At 45.6% G+C, this 20,895-nt stretch overlaps 3 protein-coding genes and 1 pseudogene across 3 annotated transcripts; 1 reads left to right on the top strand and 3 right to left on the bottom strand.

Annotated features, from left to right (window-relative positions):
* The first annotated feature begins 494 nt into the window (after nt 1-494).
* LOC112903328 lies at nt 495-3,478 on the top strand (annotated as a pseudogene).
* A 2,518-nt stretch (nt 3,479-5,996) lies between these two features.
* Nucleotides 5,997-8,330, bottom strand: LOC112902406 (fructose-bisphosphate aldolase, chloroplastic). The gene is made up of 6 exons (XM_025971472.1): nt 8,100-8,330; nt 7,438-7,707; nt 7,221-7,330; nt 7,049-7,139; nt 6,666-6,935; nt 5,997-6,561 (listed from the first exon to the last, which is right to left on the bottom strand). Exons 1-6 carry the CDS (start codon nt 8,244-8,246, stop codon nt 6,283-6,285), a joined length of 1,167 nt encoding a protein of 388 aa, XP_025827257.1. The 5' UTR covers nt 8,247-8,330; the 3' UTR covers nt 5,997-6,282.
* Nucleotides 8,331-9,013: 683 nt separating this feature from the next.
* On the bottom strand, nt 9,014-11,999 carry LOC112902404 (integrator complex subunit 3). Its single transcript, XM_025971471.1, has one exon. The coding sequence runs from the start codon at nt 11,538-11,540 to the stop codon at nt 10,017-10,019; it is 1,524 nt and encodes a 507-aa protein (XP_025827256.1). The 5' UTR covers nt 11,541-11,999; the 3' UTR covers nt 9,014-10,016.
* A 160-nt stretch (nt 12,000-12,159) lies between these two features.
* LOC112902403 (calcium-dependent protein kinase 24) lies at nt 12,160-16,464 on the bottom strand. The gene is made up of 8 exons (XM_025971470.1): nt 15,874-16,464; nt 15,126-15,793; nt 14,351-14,494; nt 14,091-14,243; nt 13,835-13,950; nt 13,031-13,198; nt 12,719-12,943; nt 12,160-12,612 (listed from the first exon to the last, which is right to left on the bottom strand). The coding sequence occupies exons 2-8, from the start codon at nt 15,718-15,720 to the stop codon at nt 12,481-12,483; spliced, it is 1,533 nt and encodes a 510-aa protein (XP_025827255.1). The 5' UTR covers nt 15,721-15,793; nt 15,874-16,464; the 3' UTR covers nt 12,160-12,480.
* Between the last annotated feature and the right edge of the window lie 4,431 nt (nt 16,465-20,895).

Below are 20,895 nucleotides of genomic sequence, written 5' to 3' on the forward strand. Positions count from 1 at the left end.
GGGAAGTCCGTTCGGCCGCAGGAATTTCTCCTCGTCAAGGTCTTTATCCTCATCAAGGTAAGCTCCAATCGATAGAGACACTCATCCCATCCATCTAACAACCTTCTCCTCCTCCTCTTCTTTTCAATTTCCACCAGGTCCTTTTTAGTCCCTGTTTCAGTTACTAGTTAATGATAATGTTTACAAGAGTCATTAGATTGTACTCGCAGAATCAGCCGAAGAATATACCAGATAATATAAACCTGTGACAGAGAGAGTACTTCTGTATATGTCACAAATGATGTGTGCATTATCATAATCCCCAAGTACATTTTTCGCGCATGCTCCCTAATTAACCTACGCCACTGTTACCGGTGAGTTCCGAAAGAAATAAATAATCCATTGCCCCATTATGTTGCAGCCTTGCAGGTGTACCGTTAAATCTTCTATGTTCAAAAGCTCCATCAATCTAGGGGATTCAACCAGCAGAACAGCAGGCCTGATAATCTTACCGTATGATGGGTGTTTCGTCTGCGATTACATCCTTCATCAACATGTCGAAAGAGGCGATACACGCCCTCATCCGCACCGAGTTCCTAGTCGCCCTAGTCACCGTGATGTTCCTTGCGATGTTTGTCCTGGACATTTACCGCTTCCAGCTTCGCAGGTCGACCATTACCACCATCATGGAGATCATTGATGGTCTATCTGATCAGATAGTGGTGTATCTCATCGGAGCCATGAACTCTGCAGGTTTCAGGAATCAGCTCTTTCCCGTCTGGGCCGTTGTGCTGGCGATCCTACGTGATAGCCTCGATTATCTCTCCGGGTACAGCATCATGGACCGTGAGCAACTTACCATGGAGGTGCCAAAAGTGATTATCTTTATCGGAGGATTTCTCTTTAACGCTATCACGGAGGGCTTGGGGTTTGGGGATCCAGTCTGGTGGCTCTACACCATCCTGCAACTGAGGAGCATGTATCGGTCTTTCGCACATCGCAGGGCTGTGGAATCCTTGTGGCATGGGCGCAGCTCAGAGTTCCTCCCAGACTATCTCTACAAGGGAGCGGGCGACCAACACGACGGGAGAAATAACTTCAACAGCACTCAAAAACACCTGGTTTATGGAGAGTCCGATCAGAAGACTAATATAAAGCAGCCTCAGTACGTTCGACAGCTTGATGACACCAACCATGAGTCACTCATCACACTGGAAAAGATTTGGGAATCTTCTGGGCCGCTTCTGAACTCCAGTAACAGCTGCAGATACAAGGACATGAGCCTGGCCTTCACATTGTCGAGGCTCCTTCGCTGTAGGCTTGAGGACGCGTCACTGCACTCAGAAAGCATTCCCATGACACGACATCTAATTACATCAGAGGTCATTGGCGGTCAACATGCAGAGCCAGATGTAGAGGCAAAGCGAGCAGCAGGGAGGGCATTCAGAATCCTGGGCCTGGAGATTGCATTCGTTAGAGATTACTTTTACACCTTCTACCCTATGGTCTTCTGGCGAGGGCTTTTTTCTCTCCCCTTTATCCTCCTCCAGTCCACCGCAACCTTTGCTGCAGCCTTCTGGCTGGCTGTGATCATCATCTGGATCAACAGCGTTGATGGTGGATTCAATGTTCAGGTCATCGCCACATTGGTATTCTTGTTCTTCGTCATGTTCAAGGAGGTCTGGGAGGTGGTCACATACTTGCTGTCAAACTGGACAAGGTTACTCCTTGTCTGTAAATACGTGCGGAGCCAATGCTGGTGCCTGGGTTATGCAGCTCTCACCGAGAACCTCACAAGATTATTCTTCACCTCTAAAATTGTCGATCCATGGCACGGACGAATCGACCAGTACCAATTCTTACAGTCATGTACTTACAAGCCAACCATCTGGAAGCTGGCCCACGCTGCTACATTGGGAATGACTCCAATGAAATCTGATGGGAAAAAATCTGGCGGTGCCACCAAGATCCCTGAATGTGTAAAGGCAGCAGTCCTTCAGGAGCTCCGTTGCCTAGATCTAAGCAATATCACCGGCTATCAGCTGCCCATAGACTTGCTCAAGAGTAAACTCCCTGGATATCCACTGCCTAGATACTCGCTCAGCAAGTTTGCAAAGTACGAATGGGTCTTCCATGTTCCCACATGTTCTCAGGTGATTCTAGTGTGGCACATCGCGACCAGCCTCTGTGAGATCAAGCTTAAGCTAGACAATCACATTGAGTTAAGCAACCCAGGTTTTCTCCGCTCTGTCTGGTCATGCATGAAAAAACTGTGCATCTGCTCTTCCCAGCCGTTCCTTGTTGATGAGAATATCCTTCTGGAAGGCCGACTCAGACTAACTACCGCATTGCCAACAGCTTGTCGCGGTACTGTGCATATCTGCAGGCCTTTCAGTCTGAAATGCTACCAGATAGTTTTATGGTGCCTCAAATGGTCTTTGAGAAAACTTTACAATATGCTTGCGAGAAACTCAAAGGTTGTGACTCAACACAGTGTAGGTATGATACTCTGAAGGCAATAGCGCAGGAAGTAGTGCAAGACAGTGAGGATGGGAAGCTGAGTAGGAACATAGTGGAGCAAGGTTCTATATTAGCCAGTGACCTGATCGAGCAAGAGAGTGAAGAAAAACGTTGGGAGATTCTGGCTGGAGTGTGGGCTGGCTTAGTCGTGCACATTGCCCCCAGTTGGAATGCAGAAGCACACAAGCGTAATCTCAAGTCGGGAGGCGAGTTCATAACCCTTATCTGGGCATTGCTTTGGCACTGTGGCATTGAGAAGAGTAGTCTGTGGCATAAGGGTAATGCATATGAAAGCAACGCTCAAGCACCTCAGGAAGATAGTAGTGAAACCAGGAACAGTCAGTTCGCTCAGGAACAAGCTAGTGAGAATGGAATTGAAACCTCCGAAGAGGCAGAGACAAGCAACTTTGGGGCGGATATAGCACCGCAAGCCCAAAGGGAGAGTGAAGCAAAGAACAACGTACCTCAGGAAAACAGTTCTGAAACTAGAAACACTTATTTCATTCAGGAAAAAGCTAACGAGGATGGAATTGAGACCTGTAATAAAGAGCCTGAGACAAGCAACTTTAGAACCGATAGAGCAGAGCAAACCCAAAAGGAGAGTGAAGCAAAGAATGGTGCACCCCAGGAAAACAGTATTGAAACAAGAAACCCACAATTTGTTCAGGCAGAAGCTTATGAGGATGGGATTGAGACATCAGAAGAGTCTGGGCGAAGAAACTCTAGCATGGGTACAGTGTAACAAGGCCAAAGGGAGAGTGAAGAAAAGAACAGTATATCTCAGAGCAGCATCACCAATCAGCATGCCCCTTACCATGGTGAATGCATGCTTTTGGTTCTATCGTTATCTAGCTTATTATCTACATGCAGTATGGTAAGGTCATGTTTCTTCAGAGCGAACATGGGTAGCTGTTCAAAGCTGAGGTAGCGTGGCTGATGAGATAGGTGACTTTCATGTAAGCAACACTGATGTACTTGGACAAGCTCACTGCATCAACAAGGGGAAGACTTTCAGTCTGCAAGCTGCTACCAATGTTAGCTGTGGTCATTTTTGCATTAGTATATAAAGAAAATAAATTATTAAATAACTCTACACGACACATCCACAACTTAAATAAATTCTATAACATAATTAACAAGTTAGTTAAACAAAACATAAAAGAAAAAACAAAAGGAAGGGAAAAATGATAGTTCATCATTGCGAATAAATAGTTTTTTATCGAAACAAATACAAATGATACAAACTTTGAAAAAACTGAAACTAGTTAAAAAAGGAAAAAGGAAAAATAAAGATAAGAATAAAAAGGAAAATAAGTAAAAGGAGAAAGGGGAAAGTTTTTGTATATGTAGGCTTATAGAAAAAAATAAAAAAGGAAAATTAAAAAGAAAAAGATGAAGGAAAAAAATAAAAAGGCATAAAGAAAGGAAATAGAAGAAAGAACTACCGGCAAGTCCCAAGGTGGGCTGCATGCGCGTATGCATCAATTATGGAATCAATGCGTCAGCATAGCTACATGCACTATGCATAATAAAGCAAGATGCGGTGGGTGTGGAAGCAATAGCTGCATGCGCGCATGCATAATAAAGAGGTATAATAAAAGCGAGATGCGGGTGCTGTGGGTGTGAAAACGATTGGACTTTTGGGCCGCAATTAATTGTTGGGTTGAATTAGAGCCAAGCCACCTCAAATAATCTCCTAATGTGGAATTTGTAGCATAGGTGAGGTATAGCCTCCTCGGCATGAAAATATAGATTATTCAAGTGTGTAGTTTAAATTAACGGAAGCACAAGATTGTGTCACTGTTAAGAAGTTCATCAGTTAATTATTCTCCCCTGTCACGCACTGATGCCCCAAAAGGACTTCTTTTGTGGTTAGAATTCCAGCTGGTTGATGAAATGAGGAAGCACAAACAGAGTAGTAGCATGAGTTAAGATTCACATTTTGTACATTGTTTCAGTTTGGTAATTAGGGGTTTGAAAGTTAATCTTATTAAGGCTACTACTATTAGGGCTAACAAGTGAAATCTTAATTAAAAAATACCATGATAACCTTCTGTACTGAAGTTTATATCTACCTTTTCCCCTTCCAGGTTCATGCCCTGATTTACTATATTCAACATGACATTGTTTCCTGCATCAAGAGCAGTGAAGGTGACTAAGTGAAGCTGACCAGCTCATGAAGCTGGAGCCAGAGGAGAAGGGTGACCTTCAGGCTTGAGCATTGGGCTCTCACCTTCACCTTCAGTCCGGTGTACAAAGAGAAGGATTATAATCTTGCAATTTCATAATATCCATTCTTTGGAAAAAAAAACTGATAGCTGCAGAAACTTTTGGACACTGTGTGCGCCACCAGCACCTTTGAGAATCAATTAAAGTGCAAAGCATCTGAGCTGAGCTATTCCTGTCCTCTGCTAACCATATATGGCCAATCATTTTTTTTCCCATATCAGATTTTGAATAGAAAACATGCTGCCAGATGTTGAGATGCCCTTCAGAATTTGTGCCATCTATAAAAAGTAGAGTGCTGTAAAACAATAGCAGCAATAACTAACTCAGAGGAGAGGAGATAGTAGAATGAAGAGAATGCAACTGTATAGGAAAGATTGAGATTGTAAATAAAAGTACAGATTTAGGAAGGAGTTCCAAAGCCCCAAAGGAGTTCCAAATTATATAGCTCAAAGTGATGGATATTTCTTCACTGTGATTATTATATAACCATATACAAGACCAAGACACGATCGTAGCAACTTCAGAAACTACTTTATTAGTGTAGTGATGAAAACAGGAATGGTTTTACGGTGCCATTCCAGGAGAGCAAACAGCAACTCCAGGTACTAGGCACCTGCTGCTATCATTCGTACCATCCCTAGAGCAACGACAACGCTCAGTATCTTGTCATCCAGAATCGATCCGGCGCGAGTGGAGGAGAATGCGGGGGAGGGGATGTGGCGCAGTTCGGCGGATCGTGGGTAGTGGGGGATCGCGCGATGTCTCTTTCACGCATGTAGTGGCTTCACGTACGTAGATCGCCGGCCGAGGACAGGAAAGGAAACTAGGACGGCGACAGCTCGGGGGAGGCGACGTCGACGTCGGGGGTTTGGTTTGCATTGCCGTCTCGTCGGAGGAGGAGGAGGAGGTGACGGCGACCGCTCGGAGGAGGCGGGTTTGGTTTTCAGCGTCGGCTCGTCGTTGTCGTCGTCGGAGGAGGCGACGGCGATGGATCGTAGGAAGGCGACGTAGCGGAGCGGACGAACGACCGGGAAAACCATTCTTCTGCTCGAGTTAACAAAGGGGTCGTGTTGTTTCCTTGGAGTCCTTGCTGTGAGGCTGTGACGTAATTCCTGTTTCATTTTTAGCAGCACACAGAACTCATCTATTTGGTATTTGATCTTCCAAGTTCAAACTCAGTCCTAGTGGACGTTCCTGTCATACTCCATTGATCCATTCCATAACGAAGCAGTTGTATTGCTCAAGAACTGATCAACAAAAGCATCCCGGATACCAAATTTATGTATATAATATGCAAAACTTTGCAGTAACCAAATCCACAGGTCACATAAAGATCTGTCTACTACTCGAGTTTGTCGATAAAATACAGAGGCAGGCAAGGCCACAACGCTCTAGCTAGAAAAGCATGCGAAAATACAGTAACCATTCCACACGTTTTCACTTACGATAGTAAAACTGCAGTGTACCTTTTCTCTTTCCATCGTCTGAACCTGCGATGGCACACTGTCTACAGTGCCCTCGAGGTAGCAGGTACTAGCAGCGAGCATCGTCGACTTAGTAGACGTAGTTCTTGACGAACATGCCCTCGCTGGCCTCGGCGGCCTCGCCGTCGCTGGTGTACTTGCCGAGCTGCGCCAGGGAGTTGGCCTTGGCGCGGAGGAGCAGAGCGTCCTGCGCTGCCTTCATGTTCTCGGGCCGGCCGCCCCATGTCTTGAGGCAGGTGTTCTGGAGAGCCCTGGCGTAGGAGAAGGACACATGCCACGGGTTGGGGCCCTGGTTCATGGCGTTCAGGTTCTGGGTCGCCTCAACCTCAGACTGCCCACCAGACAGGAACTGCATTTTTTTTTTTTGCACAGCAGGAAAACAATTTCAGTCAGAACATGATCTGCATTTCTTGGACTACAGTATGTACAGCAAGAGAGAAAAATGTTACAGACCATGATGCCCGGGACGGCAGGAGGGATCCTTCTGTGGAGGAGCTTAAGGGTGTAGTCGGCGACTTGCTCAGGGGTGGCCCTGTCTGTGCACTCAGCACCAGGGGTGACCATGCTGGGCTTGAGGAGGATGCCCTCGAGCATCACATTGTTCTCAGCCATGTAGTAGAAGGTCTCGGCCCACACCTTCTGCGCGACCTCGAAGGTCCTCTCGATGCCGTGCTCACCGTCAAGAAGGATTTCAGGCTCCACAATTGGCACCAGGCCGTTCTCCTAGCATATCCACAGATAAGATAGATGTTTATATACATGCATGTTGAAAAGAACCCAACAATGTCTTGTAGTGTTGAGACTTTCTGGCTGTTGAAAATGGCAGGATCGGATACCTGAGAAATGGCGGCGTAGCGGGCAAGGCCCCAGGCAGCTTCCTTCACGGCAAGTTCAGATGGACCGTTGGGGATGCTGACAACAGTGCGCCTGTGACAGAACTTCATGTCATACATGGGATCTATGTCACATAACAGATCGTAACTGCCAATGCAGGGGCACGTTTCTCACCACTTGGCGAAGCGGGCACCAGCCTGGTAGTAGGCTGCTTCACGTGAAGCAAGGCCATCAAGACCTTGGCACCATGACTCGTCGTTGGAGCCAGCAAGTGGCACAAGACCCTGAGATTGAGCATAAGTTTAGAGGAATGCAATTGTCTTCCATCTTGAAATAGAGTGGAACATAATTCACAGCAAATGCCATGTGTCAGTTTGAGTTGACTACATACCTTGTCGACCTTGATACCGGGCACGATTCCCTGCTCAATAAGGATGTCAACAATCTTCTTGCCATCAACAGTTGACTGGTAGAGGGTCTCCTCGAAGAGGATAGCACCAGAGATGTACTGTCCCAGGCCTGGAGCACTGATAAGGAGGGTCCTGTAAGCCTGGCGGTTGGCCTCAGTGTTCTCAAGGCCAATGGAGGCAAGCCTCTTGCCGCAGGTAGCGTTTGACTCATCCATGGCAAGGATACCCCTTCCTGGTGATGCGATGGTTTTCTGCAGCAAGAATAAAACTTGTGATGTTCTCAACCCTAATTGATATGATCATTTAAAGTTCCCTTTCTCAAATTTCCTAAACCAGTGATACATAAACTATGCAATGTGAAAATGTAGGTTTAGATTAGTGTCAGCATAATCAAGTAATATTGGGATCAAAAGAGCCAAATGGGTTGCCTTTTCCTAATGAATCATCAAACTTAGAGTAATTGAATTCATCCAAGTTGGATCTGTATGCAAGGTTACTAAGACACTGTTTATATCTATCTTGACATTATATCATTTTCCATTTATGCAAACAAGCTTCTGCAAGTTAATAACAATAAAACTAGCATTCATCATCCACATGGAAAAAAGTGCAGAATTATACTGCTGGTGTTCAGAAATCATACCGCGGTTTGGACAAGCTCATCAGCGTAGGCGCTAGCACGGACAACCATGGAGACAGTCACCGGCTTGGGAGCAGCAACCTGGCGTGTGGTGCCCCATTCGGCCTTGTTGGCAAGGAAAGACGACTTGAGGAGAGTAGCAGACGCCATTGCTCCTGGTTCTGAAGGCGAACAAGGAGATCAAGCGCTACCCTCTCTTTGACAGTCTTTCCTTCGGGGCTGAGAAGTGGTGCAGCAGCTGACATATAAGGTGGTGCACCTGGAGGAACACAAGGGATATGAGTTGTGAGGTGGAGGCTAGCCTTCTGGATATGAATGGCTGAGCTTTGGTTGCTGCAATCCTCTTGCCAACCTCTCTTTTGTCCTGGCTCTGGCAGATATTTTCTCCTCTCTTCCAACGGTGGAGATGCCCTGATAGTGATATACTGCATCCTTGGAATTGTCCCCTTGTCATTTATTCCAAGGAAAATACCAGATTCTCCAGCCAGTATCTTGGTGATGACAAACTCCAGATGTGAGTCGTTGTTGCATGCAGGGTCCCTTCTGTGACACACATCCTTCTAGTTCTCTTCCTGAGACAATGTTGCTGCTTCTTCGGCCTGGCTGCAGCAGGGACATCCACCACTCATTTGAACAACTCCCTGCCAAAGATGCCATCAGGATTCCAACCATATAGCAACATATCATTCTTGAAGATCATTTCTGGTGCTGATTTATGATGATTTCCATGGAAAATGCCTTTTTTTTCCCCCTTTTTCTCTTGGACTTACGGAGTGCTTTGACATTACCTAACGCCACACTGCAAAAATTAACGAACCAGCTGGGAGAAGGCAGAAGGTACAAATATCATATCTTGTATAGTATAAGTAGTTTCAAAATACTGAAGAGTAAAAAGGAAGAAAATGAAATTCTGGCAGTTGGAAAAAAACTTTATTAGCGACATCAGATTGGCTTCATGGCACCTACTGATCTCAATGAAAGGGAAAGAAACAAACTAACAAGTACAATGAAAGGAATTTTACTATTGAATCACAAAAGCTGAACAGCAACAGAATGCTTACAAGCACATAATTTTATCTGAAAAGGATTTCAGATTACATAAAATTAAATCGGATGAACTGCTTCCTGAGTTCAGAGAAATACATCCATAGAAACACCTTTTCTTCGATACAAACACCTGCTGCGTATAGAACCATTTTGTAAAACAAAAGTTCCACTATCACCAAGATGCTGTGCATGGTGCTTTTTTCTAACACATGCAAACCTTGGATCTGGACACATAGTTGGAAGCATCTGCTACACTGTAGTATCCAATAGCTCATCACAGCTTCTTTAGTCAATTACAGATGTCGGTAATTTAGCACAAAGAACAATTTTTCTGCTGTACTCCAGTTGTTCGCGTCTGGGACTAATGTGAAACATGCCACAAGAAGCAAAAAATTCATCTTCGAGATGATGTAGTCATCCTTGCAGAAACCATTCAACCAGTGAAATAACCTATTCACGCACATGATAACTATATCTTTGGCACGGATTGAAGACACCATGGTTTGAGCAAACTCAACAGTTCATAGATCAAGCAGGCAGCCAATTCACACCGAATACGGTGGAAATATGAGTTGAATGTGGATGAGTGTGGATGAGGTTGGCTTCCATTGTAGCAAACACAGTGTCAAACTTAGTTTGATGTGTCTCTGTAGATGTAAATCAGGAACCAACATGCTAGATATAGTGCCAGCTGTTGATGAATGACTGCATACTCCACATCCCTTTTCTTCCTGCTCCCAATGATTTCTTCACATCTTTCCTCTCATTTGTGCGAGCATTGTGATTCCTCTTCAGATGCCTACCCTGCTGAATTGGTGCCGAGTTCGTTCCTGAGACACAGGACTGTGACATAACAGAACCATTGATTAAAGTCTAGCTTGAGCAAACACTCTTCTTCAACTCTGTTTCTTTAGAAACTATAGGAGTTGGTTTCCCGCAAGAATCTTCAGCTGCTCCAGGATTGGAACTACTTAAGAAGGCCACAAGCTTTTGCCTCAGCAATGGTGATAGCTTCTCACAACAAGTCAATTGCTCCAACGAAGAGATCACCCGTTTCTTAACCAGCACCTCAAACGCACTCCTCACACAGCAAGCAATTGCATGCTTCCTCCTCACATCATAGTTATCGATAAGAAGAAACAAGAACTCAAGCAGCATGTTCGTAATATCCGTATACTGAGACACCGAGTTCACCATCAGCAGCATTGCAGGCTCGATATTCATGATACTACCCCTCCCCTCCTCAAAAAACAACCAGTCATAGAACAGCGCCAGCTTCGCATTCGCTACCACGTAGCCTTTTCTGCAAAACGTCAGCAGCCAGCCAATGACCGCCCAGCGGGCAATAACACCAGAATGCATGACCTCATTCGTTGGGTGGTACCCGCAGCATATGAACCGCACAATGTCAGGGATCCTCTCCTCCCCTCCGGGCATCATCAGGTGCTTCCTCACAAACCACAGCTGGTACCTCTTCTGATCCCCCCACTTCACATTGTTCATCATGAACAGAAGCTGTGTCTCCATCTCGGCCGTGATGGCCAAGGCCGTGCACCAACCGGGTGTGCTCATCAGGCAGACATCACCGACACGGTCCGGCATCAAGTCTCTCCACAGCGGCTGGAACTCCGGCACGAGGGCCAGCTCGTGGAGCGACCTCACAAGGTCCCTTCCTATCAGTGCACACACTTGGAAGTGATCCCGCAGCATGGAGACACAGAAAGACACCAGCTTTCCCCTGCATTCTTCGAGGCTCTTGGCGCTCTTGCACTCTTCGCAGTCCTTGCACACAGCGCTGCTCGGGGCCGGAGCGAGACGGTTCCTGGCGAGGAGGCGGAGGAAGGCGAAGACGGCGGAGGCGAGGAGCTGCGGCTCTTCGTCGGCGAGGAAGGAGGCGTGCTCGGTAAAAAGCTCGAGCAGGCGGGCGTCGCCTGGGAACGGCACGCGGCGGAGGAGGGATGCGAGGAGGGACCCGAACCCCGGCGCCGCCGCGCGGGCGAGCTCGGAGGCGGCGAGGAGGAGGCGGGCGCGCGGGTGTGGGAGCAGGAGGGGAAAGGGGAGGGAGAGGAGGGCGGAGGCGAAGGCCTGGTAGAAGGCGGTGAAGCGGGCGCCGGCGGCGTGGAGCACGACGAGGAGATGCCGCGGGAGCGGGGAGGGTTGGGTGAGGAAGGCGAAGGCGAGGGCGTGGGGGAGGTGCGGCGAGGAGAGGTCGGCGGGGGAGGGAGATGGGGAGGGGAGGAGGAGGTGCGCCGAGAGGAAGGGGTGCTCCGGCGATGAGGCGGAGGTCGGGGGCGGGAGGTGCTCGCCGCCGGCGAGGAGTCGCGGGGGAGGGGAAGACGACGGCGGCGGCGGCATTGGGGAAGAAGAAAGATTCCCAGAGGTTTGGATAGGGGCCATAGCCTTTGCACATGGTGGATGGATGGACCAAATTTCTTCGTGGGCCTTAACTGAAGACGCATTGCGGGTGCTCCTTTCTCAGTGGGCCTTTTTACCAGCCCACACAGATAACAAGTTTAGGGAAAAAATCCATTTGTATATTGATTTACTCAGCGGTTAGGTTTGTTTCTTTTTAATCTCATTTAATGAAAAGATTTTTTTTCTCTCCTTTCAAATTTTATAGGACCATAGTTAAACATTATACCTTGCATTGCAAAAAAAAACTCAGAACTTTACAACTGTTTTCGCCGATTTGGAGCATTTGGGATATGAAAATACATAGGACACGCAAAATTACCACGGTAAATAGTTTATGAAGTCATGTATCATCTCACAAGAATTAAATCTAATACACAAATCGTAGAAGAAAAGGAAAGACAGATATCATTACTTTTTTTTTAAGATGCAGATGGCTATTGAATTATGAGACTACATATCCTATTCACCAACTGATACCAATTTTCCTTTTTACTCATTATTCCCAATATGCCCATTCTACTAATTTTATGACGAATATAGGTAAATAGTATGCAGGAAAGAGAAAAAAAAAGGTGTCAAAAAATAGTTAGATAGTGAGGAATTTAGAGCTAGAAAGTGCCATTTAATACCAACCTAAATTGAAACTTAACAGCAAAGAAGTTGTACTTCTAGGGAAGATTTTAGACAATGTTCAATCTACATGGACACAGTAATACATATAAGCAGTTGATTATAGTAACCACAGTGTACCATCTCTCTTCTCTAGCTGATACCACCAGTACTACGAAAATCCTCCAGCACCTCAGTAATACCACAGGATAGCCACTCAACGTCTCATACTAGACCAGTTGATAGCAAGTCGATGACGCGCCAAAACTTCAGACGCCATGAGAATGTACCCAGCAAGGCCTTCCTGCATGCGCTAGGTTTTGCTGGGGTTCAAGAGCTCGCCAAGATTCAAGTGCAAGCTGTTCCTCATGGTTCTCCTTCCTGCTGCACCAGCATTCCCCTTCCTCATCATTGCCGTGAACTCGCTGTAGTCAATTTGCCCATCCTAAAGTGAAAATCATATAGAAATTAACTGCCGAACAATCAAAATCAAGATTTATGAATGCGACTAAAACATGGCGATGAAGAGAGTAGACATAAAATGGACTAACATTGTTCTGGTCAATATCTTTAATCATATCCTCAAGGTGAACATCATCAAGACCAAATTCACGGCATGCTTGTGACAGCTCATCAATGGTTATAAAGCCACTTCCATCTTTGTCAAAAAATGAGAATGCTGAAACCAAGTTTTCCTCCCTCTCCAGCTTATTCATGTGCAACGTAGCTGCAATGAATTCACCATAGTCAATTGTACCGCTGTTGTCAATATCAGCCTGAAACAAATCACAAATGTGTCAACAGGCAGAACATAACTACAAAGAATTATGAATGAACTTAGTGAAGATTGAAGAAGCGCTTACTGCTTCCATTAGAGCCTGGATTTCGTTCTCTGTTAATTCTGAGCCTACCCTTTTCAAGCCATCTTTCAGCTCATCAAATGTTATAGTACCACTATTGTCTGTATCAATCATTTTGAACAGCTCCTTGAGGCCCCCAATCTCTTCCTCAGACAGGCTTTCAGCAATAACCTGCATATTGAAAAGATACCCACAGTATTAATATTTTTAAGATGACCACTGGAAGTTGCACACTGTGTGCTGAGCAATAGGGACACTATGCGATGTATTAAGGGTCAAGATAACAAGTTTTTTATAGTTAATTCCCAGCCAAAATGAGCACAAGACAATTCGAAACATATATTTCAATATCCGATGTTCTGCTTTGACAGTATGAATCTGAACAAAAACATTACTGCATATTTTCTATAAACAATCTGGATGGAACTAGTGAGCATTGTGGCACAGAAAAGAAAGCAGGGGTGTCAATAGTCGTGAGGTCAGGGGCTCAGGCCATCAGAGATATGATATGATTGTTCATCCATGTACCCTCTACTAGAATTGCATTTGGTACAGAATAAAGAGCCACGCTCATAGTGATCGCAATTCAGGAACCACTACAGTTAACAGTAAGATTATTTTAAACTGAGTGGGAAAATAGTCATGTGGAGTTGGCTTTGGTATATCAAGAAATAAAGGTACAGTTAGCAGTAACTTATATGGAACATTAATAATTAGGGCATTAATGTAGTAATAAACAAAAACATAAAACGGAACTTAAATATGCAGAATTAGCTGTCACATCAAATAGGGATAAGTAATCCTTACCCTCAATGCCATCTTCTTGAGCTTGTTCATTGCCGAAAAATGCTTCAACCTTGACAAAACAGCAGAATCAATAGGTCTATCAGGTGCCACAGCATCATCAACGATCCATGGGTGACCTGGCATAGACAACACCACTATGAGTTAATAAAAATGCATATCCTATGTAATCGTGACTCATGTGGCAGCCACACGGGACATATACCTACAGAGCTACACCCAAACTGCATTAGAGAGATGAGGAGACGGGTGTACTTACAAAGAACCTCATGAGCACTAAATCTCTTTTTAGGATCCCGAGTAAGCATATTACGGACCAGATCCTTAGCACTATCAGAGATACTTGGCCAGGGTTCAGATTCAAAATCAAGTTTGCCTCGCAGAATCTGCCTGAAGATTCCCGCCTCAGTTTCTGAGGATAAAACATATTCGATAAGGGAAAACGTGTAAATTTGCAGAATCAAACGGGTTTGATTGACAAATACTAATTCTACAAAAAAAAAATGGCAAATACTTTACCTGCCCAAAATGGGGGGACACCACAAAGCAAAATGTACAGAATCACCCCTGCGCTCCAAACATCAGCTTCTGGACCATAGCATTTCTGTAGTACCTCTGGTGCAACATAGTAGGGGCTCCCAACAACATCACTGAATTTATCACCTGAGGAAATGGAAAAGACAGCTTGCATCATCAATAAACTTAGCCCAAGGGATACAGAGAACATCCTAGCAGCACAAGAGTCAAACTGTGTACAATTTTGAATGCAAGTACCATTGTACCAAACATATAAAAATAAAAACTCATAAATCATTATGCACTACATTAAGAACAATACAACAACCAGATCATCTATAGGGGAGGTAGTATATATAAAGTCTACATTATGGTTTTATATCATCTCCTAACCACAGCTGGCATCTTGAGAACTTCTATCAGCAATTTCAGTAACTCACTCCCATTCCAAAATGAAACTGGGAGCTTCAACTGGTTTTGATCTATTCTCCTACCATTCTTGCCAAATAACCATAGCAACGCGCCAATGTCCTATCATGAACATGATAAATTGCATTCTCATTCCATCAAAACGAACAACGAGCAGAAGCACTAATGCCAAGTCCATCGGACTTGACCTTGAAATGGCATCAAGTATCATTGTTTCAATGAACTAATAGATATCATTCTAACACAGCAATTAGCCTAATAATTTGCATCAGGACTGCCAATAGCAACAATAAACAGCAATAGTTGGCCTACCAAATTGAGCAATGTAAAAGCAAAGGAATCAGCATACCGGGCTTGTAGAACATGGAGAGCCCAAAGTCAGTGGCCTTGAGCGGGGCTTCCTCAGAGGTGCTGGCAAATAGAAAGTTCTCCGGCTTGAGGTCCCGGTGCATGACACCAAGCGAGTGGCACCCCTCCACCACCCCAACTATCGTCTTGATGAGCTTTGCTGCCTCGCGCTCGCTGTAGTGGCCCTTGGCGACGATGCGGTCGAAGAGCTCGCCACCGGCACAGAGCTCCATGACGATGTGCACGAAGAGCGCGTCCTCATAGGCACCGCGGATGCGGACGACGTTGGGGTGCTCGGAGAGGTGGTGCATGATCTGGATCTCGCGGTAGACGTCCTCGTAGTCCTCCCGGCACAGGAGCTTGCGTTTGGGGATGGACTTGCACGCGTACTCGGCACCGTCGGCCTTGCCCACGCACTGGTAGGTGGTGCCGAACTGCCCCTGCCCCAGCTTCTTGCCGATGCGGTAGTGGTCCCGCACGTTCGCCGTCTTGTACGGCAGCACGGACGCCGGCCGCCCGGACGACGGCGCCGGCGCCGTCACCGGCTGCGGCAGCTTCGCCTTGGCATTGGCGTTCTCGCTCGGGTCCTGCTGCATTGGCGCGCCACAGGTGTACTCCCCAGATCAAGAATCGTACAGAGGCCGCCGCAGCAGGGAAGGAAAACCTCTTCTTGAACCAAGAAACCGAAAAAGGTGAGAAATTTGGGGGCACGGCGATCAAGAACCTGTCAAAAGGGGAAACGAATTCACCTCGGAAAATCCCTCGCTGCAAATTTCTGCGCCTCGCCCAGGGATTTCCGCGGATTGGCGGCGGAAGAACAGGGGAAGCTAGGGATCTTGGAGCGGGGAAAGCAAGCGAACCCTGCCGATGAGATCGACAGCCGAGAAACGAAGCTTTATGGGAGGTTTATCTATGACGAACCCACGACCAGAAACAAGAAACAACAGCGATAAGGGGAAGAAATCGGTGCACTCACTTTCTCAGGTGTCACATGGGGGAAGATGCAACCCTGCCAAAAGAAAAGGGGGCGACGAGCTGGGGAAAAGATTGGCCGCTTTATCTAATCCGGCGTGGAGCTACGAGCTGGCCGCGCAAGAGGACAGGATCTTGGCGGCGTGGGTGATGGCTCCACCCATTTTTTATAGGAATTTTTGCGGAGGGAGGCGGCTTCCAATAGGGTGAGGAGATATGACGATTACAACTGAAATATCTACCTTTCGATTTGCGACTCGGGGATGGGAATGGGGAAAAGCGAGGGTGCGTTGGTGTAGGGGGAGGGGAATGCCTGGGCTGGGCAGCTAGGTCGTATCTAAGGAATCCTCCATGGGCGACCAGGAAGGAGGGAGGAAGGAGACGACGACGACGACACCATTTTGTCCTTTTTTAACTTTTCTCCTTTCGTAAACTAAAAATCGCACGCAGGTCCATGCCCGGTCAAAAATGTTTAAAAAAAATTTAAATATTTTGAATTCCGTTTCTATCCTACTACTAAACATTGAAAACAATCATAAATTTCAAAAAAAATAAAATACCATAAGATCACTTAGAACATAGAAGTTGCAAAAAATTAATTATTGTGCTTGGATTAGGCTTGTTGACTGGATTTATGCTTCTATAATTTCTTTAACTTTCATAATACAAACGAGGCGATTAGGTAAAAATGTGTGCAACAGGTTACTTTTCAGAAGAATCGAGCTATTAGAGGTGAGCATTTGCACCAAAGTAGCTTGTGGGAAAACCTAAAATCCAGTGATAGATACTTATGGTGATTTTTGTAATTTCCTCCATAAAATAAAAATGACGTGTCTATAATTTTTTTAAAACTTAATCTCCACGTGCTGTTAGGTGCTTTGTTTAGCCATGACTCCAATTAGAGTTAAACAAAAGTTCCGAGCACACTAAGATATAAAACTTTGCTGCTTCTTACTCGGAGAGTCGTAACCTAGAAACAGGATTTAGCGCAAACCCCCCGAAAAATCCTAGTATTTTATCCTGGGTTTTGCGCGGTCAAAGCTCTAGAAGTCCAGAACATGGCCAAAAATCCGCACCGTAGTTTGGCCAAACAGGCACGATACTTTAAAATAGTGTCACTGTTTCCATATAAAAACAAAGTGAGTATCTTTCTTCTCATGAAAGATTAGTCAAATAAGTAATTATTGTATGTACCAAAGAAATTGGCTAGCGTAGGTGTGGTTATAGGAATTATTGTGAAGTTAATTTTCCTCTAAGTGGAGCTTTGCCATGACATTTTGCTATGTGGACCTCAACCATCTTTCATGATGGTTACAAAAGAAAAAAGAACATCTTGCATGATAACTAAGTGGTTCATATCTGGAATATTGTAGCATACTATTTGCTGTGGTGGACATATCAATTATGGGACAAACTAAAAGAGGATTATGGTCACCATGATTAATAAGAGATGCATACCGTGCGTGCGTGCTCGTTCTTCTTTTCCATTTAATTTGGTGTATAGTAGACTTCATCTGGTCAAACTTTAATCCTTTTTTAAAATCAACAATGTTCCAAGCACGCTGATCTTAAAAGAAATACCTGAAGTATCAAGATTGGACAGATAAAGCATCTAGGTCTAATGCTAAAAATAATTTTATATATTGGCTTATCAAAGCATAAAGTTGAAAACAAAAAACAACAAACTTGTTTAGACTGTAAAAGGTCAACGAGACTATTAAAAAAATACATTGCGAGGATATGGGGCATTTCTCTCCAAGAAGAGGAATATTGCAATTTACTGAAGGTCCAGCCTTGGGCCCCCTCATCCTTTAGGGCAAGGCGTAAATTCCTTTTGAGTTCTACGGATTGGTAACAACTCAAAAAAAGTTCTGTCTAACCTTGGTATAGCTATGGTCAATCCAGAATATTTTGAAGACATTTTTATACTCCTTTATTTCTTGCAAGATGTATTTTATCTGCTTTGTTTCGACAAGGCTTTAGTTTGACCAGCAATAAACCTCAATAATCTTACTGAGGATGAACATAATAGGAAATAATTTTCGGATACCAATCTAACACCATCAAAACCGTGTCACAAACATCATGTATTAAATGAAATAAAAGCTGGTCAAGGACTTGTCCTAACTCCTAACGTAACAAAACATGTACTGGTTTTCACCGGAGGTAGCGAAGAAACACTCACGGGAATGTGTATCGTTCCGTAAGTGGCAGCCCTCGCTGACAAGGACGGCAGTGGGAATCACTGAACGACGAATCCAAACGTTTCCCTACATTTTGTTTTGTTTTGTCTACACCTCCTCCCCCGTGACTTTGTTTATTCCAACCATGCACTCCGTTGGGCAGAGAGAGACGCATCTTCCTTGTAACTTGTGCTTTTGTTTTGATAGACTGCAGTACAACCATCTTTTCCAGCACATGATCAGTGATGATAGTTATGGGAGGGTTAACCACTGTATTAGGAAGCAGAACATGCCATAGCTAATGACTTTGGAATATGCTCCTCATGTGTTTTCTCATCCATCACTCAAGCAGTCCTTTGGGATGGATATCTTGGGGCCCAGCAATGCAGGACCAAGCACCAATGGCCCTAGCTGCTTGTCTCATTGCAACACTGGTCCCTGTGACTTACCAAACTAGCCTGTGCGTGCTACAGTACTGACGAAGACCAGTTAGGCTCGAGATTTGCAGGGGCTGGTAGGCACGAGAGTAACGCCGCCGGCCAGTACCTACCGGATAAGCAGATGACGCAGTCAGAACCCTAAAAAATTCCACTCTCTCTCTCTCTCTCTCTCAGAAAAAAGCTGTAGAGATAGTAAAGTGATGTGGACATGTACAAACCCGAAGAGGTGCAGAAGCTAAGCTTTTCCAAATTAATGCTCGATCAATCACTCGACACAATTCCACCTAGCGTCTGTTTAGATCCCTCCAAATTCTAATTTTTTAGACTCTCTCTCCATCACATCAATTTTGGGACACATGCATGGAGCAGTAAATGTATGTAAAAAATAACTAATTGCACAGTTTAATTGTACATCACGAGACGAATCTTTTAAGCCTAGTTAGTCTATAATTAGATAAAATTTGTCAAATACAACCGAAAGCGCTACCGCTACGGTACTCCGGTTTATAACATTTACAATTTAGTGTGCATCTAAATAAGGCCCTATTACCTCATTTTTCAGAAACCTCATTACCCATCTCGGTAAAAGAAAGTTGGAAGGGCAACGTTCGCGTGTGTGCAGAGTGCAGAGGGATATATAGTATACTCCGACACGCACATGCATAGCCTGAAAATATCGTGTTCTTTAAAAAGAAGTATGGTAGTTTGGTCGCGTTGGTGACCAAGTAAAACGGGCAAGTTACCCCATCGACGTATCTTGACGGAGTAAACTAGGGGTGGTAGAGGACCTGTCCTTTAAAGATCAGATTCTAAAAGAATCGGACTCTACTTTTATTTAATTTTAAGTTAAAAAATAAAAATATGTAAAAATCAAGTTGGATTGTGAAAAAAAGTGCTAGAAATATGATTGTTACCACCCCTAAGTAGGCGTGCAAAGCGTAAGCCTTTCCTTACGCCGCTGTGGAAGTTCTCGCAAGTTGGTGCAAGCTTTACATGTCACGGTGAGAGAGCAAGCAGCCGAGTGCTGAAGCTCTCGATGGGATCCACCGGAGAGACAGCTCGACTGGATCGTCAGGGATATCACTCTTACAAGCCGCCGGCATCGTGAAAGAAGATGGGGATCAGTCACCATCCCACGATCATGGCCGCGAAGAAAGGTGGGGAGAACCGAAGAAGCAGTTTCATTTCAAAAGAAAAAAAGAACGAAGAAGCAGTGGGCGGCGAGGAGCGGAGGCTCGCCGCCGGCAGCTGCTGCGGCCTAACCTTTCCGAGGATAAGGGTCCCGGTGCACGCTCCAGTCAGTCATGCCGCTGATGCAACCTTTTGTTTTCTGATAAAAAAAAAGTTAACTTTTTTTGCAACGACACGTGACGAAAAAGTAAAGTTGCTGGAGGTGTGAATTGTGATCTTTCGTAGTTGTAGTTTTCTTTTTCATTTTTGGGTTACCTGCGTAGTACTCCAGTAGCTCGAGCTCCCTTGGAGAACCAAAGAAAGGGGTATATTCCTCCACCTTCAGAAGCTTCGGCTGTCTGCCTGCCGGGGCCGATACTTACGCATGGCTGACCACGTCGTCCGCTTTCAGAACTCGGGCCAGTTCCATCCAGCCACGAGGAGTGGGCGCCCGTCGTCGACGGACTATTGCGCGTGACGGCTCGGTCAGGCAGCTGCGCGTGGCGGAGAGCAGACCGGAGAACTTCCAGGTCAAGCCGCCCGTTGACCGGCGAGATCGCAGTCAAGAGTCAAAACCGCGTTTCGTGTACTGTACACTAGTACCACCAGCTGCTGTCGGTGTTACTGTGCACCAGTTGTCACTACGCGGCTAACCCCTCTCGACCGCCATGCGCTTGGACGGGAACGCGCCGCGGGCACGGACGAGGGTGCGGAGCAAATAACGCACTGCCTTATTGGCGCACGTCGGCGCAGCAGCAGTTCCTCGCCGACTATCCGTCCCAGCTCAAACCTATCCCTCGACTATTAAATCGGCGATATCCGGAAGAAAATTTAGGAACGAGGATGACGAGCCTGCCTTAACAAGAAGCGAGAGCTAGTTTCCGAATCCTCGTAACGAGCCATACGCACACGCAACAGCGGAAGAGAAAGTAAGTAAAGGGATCCCGGACAGAAATGGTATGGCCTTTGCGGCGAGCCGAGAGCACGACCGGGCGCTGCGCAAGCG

Source organism: Panicum hallii, chromosome 8 (assembly GCF_002211085.1).
Source record: "Panicum hallii strain FIL2 chromosome 8, PHallii_v3.1, whole genome shotgun sequence".
In the NCBI taxonomy this organism is placed as follows: domain Eukaryota; kingdom Viridiplantae; phylum Streptophyta; class Magnoliopsida; order Poales; family Poaceae; genus Panicum; species Panicum hallii.

Excerpts from the sequence above, each read along its gene's own strand:
- LOC112902403 (XM_025971470.1), bottom strand. The coding sequence starts at position 15,720 with ATGCAGCAGGACCCGAGCGAGAACGCCAATGCCAAGGCGAAGCTGCCG. Across the intron at positions 14,495-15,125 it reads CTCCATGTTCTACAAGCCCG|GTGATAAATTCAGTGATGTT; the intron begins GTATGCTGATTC and ends CCATTTCCTCAG. Across the intron at positions 12,944-13,030 it reads TCCAGGCTCTAATGGAAGCA|GCTGATATTGACAACAGCGG; the intron begins GTAAGCGCTTCT and ends GATTTGTTTCAG.
- LOC112902404 (XM_025971471.1), bottom strand. The coding sequence starts at position 11,540 with ATGGCCCCTATCCAAACCTCTGGGAATCTTTCTTCTTCCCCAATGCCG.
- LOC112902406 (XM_025971472.1), bottom strand. The coding sequence starts at position 8,246 with ATGGCGTCTGCTACTCTCCTCAAGTCGTCTTTCCTTGCCAACAAGGCC. Across the intron at positions 7,331-7,437 it reads CCGGTATCAAGGTCGACAAG|GGTCTTGTGCCACTTGCTGG; the intron begins GTATGTAGTCAA and ends GCTCAATCTCAG. Across the intron at positions 6,936-7,048 it reads GCTACGCCGCCATTTCTCAG|GAGAACGGCCTGGTGCCAAT; the intron begins GTATCCGATCCT and ends TGGATATGCTAG.